Raw genomic sequence first — 11973 nt, 5'->3', positions numbered from 1 at the left:
TTAATCGTATTGTACAAAGCTGTAATAGAAACTCTAAACGGTAAAATCGATATTATATGTGAAAATATTACCGAACTTTTATCGATCAGAAACTGCCTCCCTTTTATTTATTTATTTTTGATAGGCAAGAACATGTGACACATTAGATTGGGCCTTTTATTGTGCTGTGTTTTTGTAGTTATATGTTTATATATATACATACATATGTTTCTGTTTTCCTGGACTATGATTGGTCGGGTATGTTCCAGCCTTTTGTTTAAGCATTTATATAAAACAGATTTGATTACGCACTTAAGAAAAGAAGAATTCGTTGTGGATTTGAAGCTCCGAACTTCGTTGTAAGATGACTAATACATCTAATGCCACAGTTGTAAGTGCTTTGGATAAATGGAAAACCATACTTACATCGGATTTCCTTCAGCTAGTTCCTAACCACTGGCTACAGTTTGACCCTCCAAGTGACTTGTCCCACTATATTTTAGGCACCGTATACTTTGTAGTTATGGTGACTGGCATCCTAGGAAATGGAACTATCGTCTGGCTTTTCTGCACGTGCGTACAGCTTCTGTCATTATTTCTAGAATACTGAATAAAGAAATAAGCTCGTCATTGTTGGAATTAGCACCCTTTAACCACTTTTAATCCTCAACTATTAGTTTTACTATTTAAAGCATTTGCTAAAAAATGCGTTCTTTCTTAATATTTTTGTTGTTGTTGTTGGCTACGTTAAGTAAACTAATTTGGAATAAAATAAACTAATTAGATCTATGTTTTTAGTTAGTTTTTCTTTCACGGTCTATCTTGGAGCCTTCGGAAGGTGAGGTTATACAATGTATTTGGTAAATGAAATCTCGCTTACCGAAGAAGCTGCGATATTAAGGCTGGTGTCTTATGAAATAGTGTGATAAACATTCGAAGAGGTTCGCTGAGTTATTAATTTAATAATACTTACCATATGCTATGATTCTGAAAGAGTTTGGGGTAATGCGCTACAGTAAGTTTAGGTGTACTTCCTAGATATCTAGCACTAGTTTGAGTAATGCTACAGTAAGTTTAGGTGTACTTCCTAGATATCTCACACTAGCAGTGCGCTACAGTAAGTTTAGGTGTACTTCCTAAATATCTAGCACTAGTTTGATGTAATGCGCTACAATAAGTTTAGGCGTACTTCCTAGATATTTCGCACTAGTTTGATGTAGTACGCTACAGAAGTTGACATTACTTGATAAACATATTGTATTACTTTGATATGCTGCACTACAATAATTTGAGATGTACTTGTTAAATATATTGCACTAGTTTCCTATAGTGCACTACAGAAATTGAGGTTACTTGAGGTGTATTACACTTGTTGTGAGGAGAGGAAATCCATTACACACTAAATGTACAGAGGTACAGCTTTTGAGTGAATTATTAGTTTTTTATTTTTTGCTTAACTATTACAACGTTTCGACCACTTGTGTCACTCTATATATTTTCTGCGCTAGCCGTCCATAATTTAGCAGTGTAAGACTAGAGGGAAGGCAGCTAGTCATCACCACCCACCGCCAACTCTTGGGCTACTCTTTTACCAACGAATAGTGGGATTGACCGTCACATTATAACGCCCCCACGGCTGAAAGGGCGAGTATGTTTGGTGGGACGGGGATTCGAACCCGCGACCTTCAGATTGCGAGTCGAGCGCCCTAGCCACCTGGCCATGCCGGGCTGACAGTATTATTTAAGAAACAGACTAGTTATAGTAGAGAGTTATCACCCTTGGCCGACTTTTAATCGTTAACTGTCCATACTACTATGAAATCAGCGCATTGTTATTTAGAACTCAAAACTGTAATGTTTGTATATCTTGCCTTCATCCCCGAGAAACAATTTTTATGTGAATTAAACGGTTTCGATAACATCCTTGGCCCAAAAGTGACAGTAAACTAGAATTACGAGTGGCTGGGTTATAAAACCAACCCAAAATAATAGAAAAAAAGATACTAGGGCATGCTTTCACGGAAACTGTTTTAGCTAAAAGTATACATATTGAAAACTTGAGGTTAGTAGTATATTTTAGACCTTCCTTTTTTGTTGTTGTTCTGATCGCCCTTTGTTACTACTTGCTTTTTTTTTCACTCGGGAAAAGAGGTGACTATCCATTCTATCCCCCCACCCCGATCATCTCCTACTAACTTGACTAGCACTTGTAAGTCAAAGATGGTAGTCCTCGTCGACCAGCAGGACACTCCTGTTCTCACATTACCAGGTTATGAAAAAGAAAAGTAATGCACATTATGCACAGTCTTTACCTAATTTATTCAAGTTTTAATACCAGATTGCCCACCAGGTGGATCAGCGGTAAGTCTGAGGGTTTATGACGCTAAAAAGTGGGTTTCGATACCCACTGTTGGTAGAGCACAGATTGTGCATTGCGTAGCTCTGCGCTTAACAACAAAATTAAGAAACAATTACTTTGAGCTTTATGTATTTAAACTTATACATTTATTCTATATTTGAGTTTTTTTTTTTTACATTTTGCTTATTATTCTACAGGGATTCCCGTGAGAAAAACACAATTATTTTTTTAATTTATAAATACATACAATGGGTACTGGTATGTATATTTAGAACTTTTTCTCTATGTAGAGTCAAGGCCTTGCGGACTCCATCGGTATTCTTAGTTTTCAACCTCGCTGTGAGCGACCTTGCCATATGCTTAATGATTCCAAGTTTCGTTTACAACAGTTTTTCTCTTGGTCCTGCCACTGGAATAGTGGGTAAGTTCATTAATCATAGTGTATGAGCATATCTCTTGAAAACAATAATCAAATATGAGATCAATTATAGTGAAAATTGTAGATAACAACAGTGAAAACAATTTTATTTTTTTTTGTAATTTAGCAAGTTAACTGTGTTTGAGAGTTTGACAAGATCGTCTAAAATAAATACGCGAGGATTTAATTTCTTGCTTGAAGTTTAACGAGATTACTTACTCTACATAATTACTAACAAAACAAAAGTGTTTATGTGAGAGTAAAGAAAAATACATATGTATTTAAAGTGTGTATTTAGTTTTAATTTCTAGTAGTATTGAAGATGAAAACCAACAATATCAGAGCGGTAGTGCCATCTAAGTTCTTGTTTATCATATTTATTGTGAAATGTTTTGTTCTATATTGTATTATTGACAACCTTGATAAAACTTATCTAGTACGTGTTTTATCTAAATAACGTGTTCAAATAATATTTGTATAACATGATTTTATTTATTTCGTATTTAAAATATTGGGTATAAAGTTTTTTAGACTACTAATGTCAAAGTGAACATGTTTGAGCTGAATGTGTGTATATTGTTAGCCAATTGAATAAACACGGTGGTTATATAATACTTTATATATTTTAATATATGTTTAAGGTTTCAAAAAGGTAATAATAAAAAGTATCATACTCCGTCAGCTAAAGAATTTTTCACCATAGCAATTGTTATTCTGATAAATGATTCATATAAGTAGCGTTTCTACCACTGCTATGTTTGTTGTATCCCAGCTGGCCTGATGAGCTCTGGAGTTGGACAGAATGTATCGTCGACATAGTGTGGTTGATATACTATTACACAATTTACTTATCAGAAAAAAAAAACACTTTAATATATGTCTGTTTGTTTACGTTTAATCGCAAAGCTACCCAATGGGTTATCTGTGCTGTGCTCTCTGCGGGTATCATTCCCGAATTTTAGCGTATAAACTCTCAAGCTTACCGCTGAGCCATTGAGAAGCAAACTCTAAGTAAACGATTAAAGAATATACTATTTAAAAATACGATAAATCTAAAACTTGTGCTGTATAAACAATGGGATATTTGCGCTCTGTCTACCGTGGAGATTAGGGACTCGGATTATACGGTTGTAACTCAGTAAGCCAAATATAATTGAATACAATAACAAGCATAATAAAATGTACTAACAGGTACTACATGTGATATTCTAGGAGAAGTTACCACATTTTGGGCACTGTTTGGAACTTCAAGGTTACCTAAACTGTTAGTTCTAAATAACTCAGTGTTAGTGTACATATAAAGTAAAAAAAAAGGTAATCTGTAAAAAAATCATATTTTATAATTCACTCATGCGAAATACAAAATTGCATATAGTGACGTAGCTGAACAGATAATCGGGATAAAATGTTAGTTTGATCCTCCACCTTAAAATAATCTCAAGAAACTAAGATCTCACGAGAGTGACGAAACTTTGCAAAAGCAGTCAGAAACTGATAGATGTTGTAAAACTGATTAAGTAATATTTATTGGTTGTTTAATTACGTCCGTTTAGAGTATCACACATTTATTTTTTATGCTCTAAAGGCACAAATGTACATTCATATATATATCCCTCCTTAAACTTAGAAGTATGTTTAGTACGTAAAATACGTAAATACAATAAATGTGTGGCTCAATTCTCATTTATTTTATTTTCTCTTCCATTTTGCTATTCTTTAGGCTGCAAAATGTACGGCTTTATTGGAGGATTGTCTGGGACATCTGCAATCATGACCATCACTGCTATGTCAATGGAACGCTACTATTCCATTTCGAAACCTCTAGGTGTGAGTGGTCAAGCAAACTGGACTTTAATCGTTTGCACTATCGCATTTATCTGGATTTATTCATCCGTATTCAGTTTCATCCCCTTGTTTGGAATTAACCAATATGTTCCAGAGGGGTACTTAAATAGCTGTAGCTTTGACTACTTATCGGAGGACTTGGCCAGTCGACGTTTTGTGCTAGCTTACTGCTTCGCCGCCTGGTGTCTTCCTGTGTCAATAATCTGCTTCTGTTATCTAGGAATAGGTTTTGTAGTAAGAAAACATCAGCTCTATCTTCGCGAGCAGGCTCGCCGAATGAATGTCCAAAATTTCGCTAGCAGTAAACAACGCAAAACTAGAGTTCAGCTTGCAAAGATCACGTTTTGTTTGATCTCTCTCTGGACACTCGCATGGACACCGTATGCTATAGTAGCTCTCTTGGGTGTATTCTCCCGAAAAGATTTATTGCTTCCTACAGTATCAATGGGACCTGCTCTTTTCTGTAAATTCGCATCTGTGATAGACCCTTTTGTGTATGGGTTATCTCATCCTCGTTTTAAGAAGGAACTAAAAAAAAATTTCCATGGCTCCCTATAACCGTTCCTTCTTCCGACAGAGGTCCTACTGGCAGTCGCACCAGTACCTCATCTAACTCTTTGAAAACCAACCTCTCCACAGAAGGGAAGTCAGCCGCTACAAGTGAGCTCCGAAGATCACGTGTTGTTCATCAGTCTTCACAAGACATATTTAGTGGTGAGGTAGATCACAAGCCACTTGCTTCAGCACCACGTTCCATACAGCCGACGAATAAAGACACAGAATTTGAATCTGATCTTGAAGTATCTAACTCTCCTGTACGTATTTTGTCCTCTAATAGAAACCAAAGCATCGATCTCCCAGAGCAGGTACTCTTATCGAATGTTTACCATAAGTCTGAAAACTCTTCTAAACAAGAGAACCAGGAAGAATCTTACATTGGAAAGTTTGAAAATTCTTCTAAACAGGAGAACCAGGAAGAATCTTACATTGGAAAGTTTGAAAATTCTTCTAAACAGGAGAACCAGGTAAAATCTTGCATTGGAAAGTTTGAAAATTTTTCTAAACAGGAGAACCAGGAAAAATCTTGCATTGGAAAGTTTGAAAATTCTTCTAAACAGGAGAACCAGGAAAAATCTTACACTGAAAAATTTGAAGAATTTTCTAAACAGGAGAACCAGGAAGAATCACATATTGGAAAGCCTGAAGATTCTTCTAAAATGGTGGAACAGGAAGATTCTTATACTGGAAAGTCTGAAAAATCTTCTAGGTTTGTGGAACAAGAAGATTCTTATGCTGGAAAGTTTGAAAACTCTTCTGGGTTGGTTGAACAGGAAGATTCTTATACTGGAAAGTCTGAAAACTCTTCTAGGTTTGTGGAACAAGAAGATTCTTATGCTGGAAAGTCTGAAAACTCTTCTGGGTTGGTGGAACAGGAAGATTCTTATACTGAAAAGTCTCAAAACTCTTCTAGACTGGTGGAACAAGAAGAATCTTATACTTTATTATGTTCAAAACTTCCAGATCACTACTCAAAATGTTCTACGTCTAACATCACGAACTATATTCCACGAGAAAGTGACATGCAGAAAATTAAGGTTTTTGTTATTCCCCAGGTTAGCAATGTCGTAAATCAAAACGACCAGATACAAATACATATTAGAAGGTCATTATAAAAAAATGATATTTAAGTATTCTGAAAATGAGTAATACGTGGGGAATTTTATTTTTGTTCTGTTTCTCACTTTTGCGACTACGCTTCTTAAGACAGATTTTAGAAGTATGCATGTAAGCTAACAAAAGTAGCTACATGTAAAGTAGGTACATGAGATTTTTACTGGTAGAAAACTCAAATTACAACTACAAATTCACTATGCCTCTTTCTTGTGTTGCTTTTATATTGTTTTGCATTCTGATTATTATGAAGCTGTTGTCATTTGAGCTATAAACTCATAGTTGTTGTTGGTAACTAAAGTAAACATTAGCGATTTTTCATAATAATTACTTTTAAAAGTTATATAACGTTGAAGGTTTTATGGGTAGTCACTGACGTGGTAGTCTTTTTTTAATAAATGGGCTCAACGTGGAATAGTTGATAGCGTGTAGGACTGTTCATCGAAGGACATAGGGTTCGAGACATAACGTCACTCAAAGACCTTCACGCCTTTAGCTGTGGGTGCGTTATAAAAGTGACAGTCAGTTTTGTTACTCGGTTTAAAAAGCCGGACAAAGCACAGGGGGGGGTCTCCGACCTAGCCGTTAAGGTAGATGCGCTTAAGGTACCTTTCAGGTTGAAAATCCCAGTTCTACTAAGATACATTTTTCTTCTTTTTTAATGGCTTCATGTAAAGTTTATTGTCTTTCACGTTTATCCAGAAGAGTGAATAGATGGCGTTTCAAATGAAGCAAATGAGAGATTCATTTCGGTCCACGTTTTGAATTAGTAATAAACGATTAAGCACTCGTAAAATTATGTTAATTCAGAGAAAACATACAAACTAGTAAAGATAAAACAATAGTAATTCATATGTATACTGTAAAATATGGACACAAGTTACATTATAAAGACGAATTTACTTTGTTGTTTTATTCGTAGCAATTATAATCTATCTTTGGTCATAGAGCTTGAGTAAATAAAATATTATATTTTACAAGCAACGTATTCACTAGCGCTGTAGAACCGCTTCTGAGCTTCATATTCTGTTAAACTGTTTAGAGTTTTTAGGGCTAGAAGATCAATAGAGTAGGCTAAGATTAAAAAAAAATTACAACCTGATACAAAGTGAAATGTTAAACTCTTGAAAGCTGAGGTGTATTAAATTTTCAATGTCTGTTAAAATAGCAATTTACATTAACATTCGCTAAATATTATGTTTCAGATATTATACTTTGCTTCTTACTAACTTGTATTAATATATTTTATGACTATATTCTTAAACTTGGTGTTTAATTAAAGTACGTTTACATATTGTCTTCGTTGTAAATTAAGTCTTTAAATTATCAATTTTCTTTTGTTACTTTTACTCTTTACAAGCGGCGTATTGATCATGCCTTATAAGTTTGTTTGTAGTTATGCACAAAGCTACACAATGGGCTATCTGTGCTCTGCCCATCACGGGTATCGAAACCCTGTTTCTAACGTTGTAAGTCCCCAGATATACCACTGTGGCACTGGGGGGGGGGGGCGCTTTATAAGAACTACGTACGATGTCCCTAGCTGTCCTCAGAACTATATTTCCTACATTGTCGATCGTGTTCTGCCCTTTTGGCATGATTACGCACTATTGTCCAATATCGCAATTTTCATTATATCGAGCTTCTGCGAAAGATAGGGAAGCCAATGTAAAATAAGAAAAAACTCACAGTTATAATCGGCTGTATTAGGCCAATTACAGGTTTCTTTTTTGTTTTGTTTTTTGCTCTAGTAGTCGACCCACAAGCCTCCTACCTGCTCAGATCTGACAAAACGACGCGAATTTCACACACTGGTAGGTACCTTTCCGCAGATGATAAGTAACTGAAAAATGTCAAGATGTTTTATTGGCCTTTATTATATCTTTTAAATTATAATGACCTTTTATTGTGGATTGGTTTGTTTGTTTTGAATTTCGCGCAAAGCTACACGAGGGCTATCTGCGCTAGCCGTCCCTAATTCAGCAGTGTAAAACTAGAGGGAAGGCAGCTAGTCATCACCACCCACCGCCAACTCTTGGGCTACTCTTTTACTAACGAATAGTGGGATTGACCGTCACATTATAACGCCCCCACGGTTGAAAGTGCGAGCATGTTTTGTGTGACGGGGATTCGAACCCATGACTCTCAGATTGCGAGTCGTGCGCCCTAACCACCTGGCCATGCCGGGCCTTTATTGTGGAGGAAGGGGGGTCGACGAACCCTTCGAACTCCATTTGAATGTACCACTCAAGTTAGACTAGGCAATCTAAATATACAAAAGTCCATGAGATCGTAGTCAGGTGACTTTGTAAGTATGTTGGAGAAGGGGATGGCATGAATACCAGTTATATTATCCATGGTGCATATAGATACTTTGTGGTAGAGTTATCCTGATGATGCAGCCATCCCTTTTCGACGTCCTGGCCAAAAGTGCAACACGTTTCAAAACGTTCTCATTTAGTAACATATACTTTTTTGTGCACTTTGTGAAGCTTGAATTTCTATTGTATTAGAAACTTGTGGCAAATAAAAAGTACGACAGAAAACTTTCTTAACATTCTCTGTTTCATGTTGAAAAGTGTTATCAGTCTTTCAGGTAAACCTAGAACTTGTCAAATATTACAAAAAAGAGGACCCATCTCATCTGTGAGATATATTTCATACAGTTTCACAAAACTTGTCTTTCTCTCGCAAATGGAGGGCAGATTGCACACTCGTGGCATATTACTCGGCAAACATTTTTTTCATATACAATAAAAAATGTACACTTTCAGTTTACCCATGGTAGGAACCTAAACACTACCTATAGTTGAGTCTGCATTAGCTTACGTTTTTGCTTAGTGTACAAAGACAATGTATAATATTTAGGGTTAAAGCTGACATGATGACATAAACAGCAGATCCCAGATCAAGCTATTAGTTCTCTTGCTTTTCTTCTTAGGTTTCACTGATTCCTGAGCAAATGTTCTTAACCCACTATTACACATTGTAATGTACAGGTTACACATACGAATGCTTCAATTCTCTAATAGAATACTCTTACTTCCAGGTAACAGTCTAAATAAACCATAAAAATAATTTTATTGATTCTTCAATTGAACAATATTACTTCTAGGTAAGGTATCCTTTTATATCTTAACAAAATATATTTCATAAATACACTTTTTTTTTCAGTAAAGACCTTTAAGTAAAAAATTCAAAGAAGACATTTTCCATCGTACTTTCATTATATATGCAGTAGAGGGTTAAACTGTGTTCTTCTAATAATGTATATATAATTCAGTTTTTCTTCCCAGTTGAACAATGTGTACCAAAAATATCTATATTTTCGAGTAGTAACAGGTCTTGGGTAAACATAAAGGTTATATACATAAAGTGTTGAGGAAAATAAAGTCAACTTCCAAGTCAGTTCTCTCTCTCTAACTGATATCTTCCAGTGAAATGCTGTTGTTTCAAAATTTTAAAACGAATGTTCTATGTCACGATGTTTGAAAACAAAAATCACTTTTAAGGTTTTTTTGGGTAACATCACGCACAATAGATGCGTTAGGCATAAGCAGACAAAGCAATTGTTTAGAGCCTCGAGCAGCTCAAGGGGCCTCTGATTCACGAAGATTTTATATTTTTATCAGAACTTTAGAACTTGCCTGTTTTATTTTGTTTTGTTGTTAAGCACAAAGCTAGACAATAGGTTTTCTGTGGTGTGCACACCACGAGTAACGAAACCCGATTTTTAGCGTCATAGGCCTGCAGACTTACCGCTGATTTACTGGAGACTAGGTGTATGTAAATACTAGTAAAAATATTGAAACTCTAAAGAGAAAAATACAGAATACAAGGTACATTAAAAGACAATTAAAAAGTGAAGACTGGCTAGAGAGTTGAAATAAAACAGAAGAAGTAAAAGAAAAACAACAGCCAGAACTAGAATAAAAAAATAGAAACTACATTAGTAATGACGATTTTGTTTGTTTTTTGGTAAGCGCAAAGCTACACAATTGGCTATCTGTGCTCATGGGCATCAGCAGAAAATTTTTCAGGGGGACGCAAAGTAGTGTGAAATTGTGAATTGAATATGCCCACCACGAGTATCGGCTTTTAGGGGCGTGAGTCCTCAGACTTGCCGCTAAGCCATTGAGGGACGTAATGTTAAAATAAATTAAAACCATTTCAGAAAATATAAATTTGCTTTATTTTTCACCTGTAGATATAGGAAGTGAATTCTATATTTTAAAAATGCATTAAGATTCGAAGCACAATTTTCCAAGGCCTATGTAAGATAAAGTAAGAGGTCAATCGTATCAGTAATTATAACAATGAATTCATTTAACTATAATAACGAAATTTATATTTTGATACTTTCATAGATTTTATAGACAGTAATACAAGCCTTTTGTAAGTATAGTTCGTGGCTAGTTACTAAATCTTATACGTCAATAAGTTATTGACTTGACATAAAACCTATACATTGATTGGCTAGTTTATTAGGACCCTCATCTAATATCGGGTTGGACCACTTTTCACCGCAGTAGCTTAGACTGGCATACACTCCATAAGATGCCAGAAAGTGTCTTGTTCGATTGTAGCTCATTCATCGAATAATATTATCTGCAAATAGTTCAACATTGATAACAGAAGATTACGTTGGCAAATATGATGTTCAAATTCATCACTAGTATGCTCAATCAGATTAAAACCTAATGATTATGCAGGCTGGCCAAGAAAGATGACTGTCGTCGCTACCATAATTGGCAGACTGTTTTATTGTTATGTTGGAAGGGACAAAGAACCCTTGTCAATCAGGGTGAAAATGAATAACTGTAGAGTGAACATACTAATAAGAGCATTCAGGTACAGATCTGTATGTTTTCCGCCTTTTTTTTTCTCCAGGAATTAAGAATCTAACTCCTGCAACCAGAACCGTCAGCATACTATTGTACTTCATCTTATAAGTTTCCACAGTCAGAGTAAACATGTGGATTTTTTACAGATTGTTACCCTGATAGAATACATTTTCAGTCATTCACTGTACACAGTTTATGTTTTAAGAATCAGTGAAGACGTGGCTACCTGCTTGCTTAAGAGATAAGTGGTTTTTGGTCTCTTTATTACTGCCGTATAACTATCTTTTATAATGTCCTTTATATGGTACTGTTGGAGATAAATTCAAATTTGATGACGAGGAACCCATATTTAAAAACATATATAGTTTGAAGACGGTTTTAATGGGCAGTAAAAGAAACTATATTACAAATGTACAATGTTTCGACAAGTTTTTATCATCATCAGACTCCTGTCATGATGATGAAAAAAGCTTGTCGACATTTTGTACTTTGTAATAAAGTGTCTTTCGCTATTCAATCAAGTTTGTTTCTCTCTTATACTCTCGTGCTTTAAACGAAATAAAATAATTCTGTAACAAATGGAAGATCAAGATAAACACCCATAAAATACAGTTAATATTATTCATAAAATCAACTAAACAAAGCAGAACAAACCCCCAACTATAACTAGATGGACACTCCTCGAAGTATTCACATCTGCAAAAGTCTTATAATAAATTTATGATTCAAAACTAACGTGGATTGGACATATTAAGAGTATCAAAAATTGGATCTGGCTGAGAGTGATGTATCTTGCGAGTCTGTCAAGTAATAATCAAGGAGCTTCACCAGACATGACACTCAAACTATATAAAACA

The 11973-nt window shown here is 35.2% G+C and overlaps 1 protein-coding gene across 1 annotated transcript; it reads left to right on the top strand.

The window, feature by feature from the left end:
- Positions 1 to 343: 343 nt before the first annotated feature.
- Positions 344 to 7466, top strand: LOC106461115 (rhodopsin-like). Its single transcript, XM_013920943.2, is given in 4 exon segments — positions 344 to 552; positions 2629 to 2759; positions 4477 to 5130; positions 5133 to 7466. Coding segments are annotated over 4 exon segments (2136 nt in total). The 3' UTR covers positions 6275 to 7466.
- The last annotated feature ends 4507 nt before the right edge of the window (positions 7467 to 11973 follow it).

The sequence above is a fragment of the Limulus polyphemus genome, unplaced genomic scaffold (assembly GCF_000517525.1).
Source record: "Limulus polyphemus unplaced genomic scaffold, Limulus_polyphemus-2.1.2 Scaffold1, whole genome shotgun sequence".
NCBI lineage: Eukaryota > Metazoa > Arthropoda > Merostomata > Xiphosura > Limulidae > Limulus > Limulus polyphemus.
Note: the sequence above shows the minus strand (reverse complement) of the source record. Positions and strands in the feature narration are given on the sequence as shown.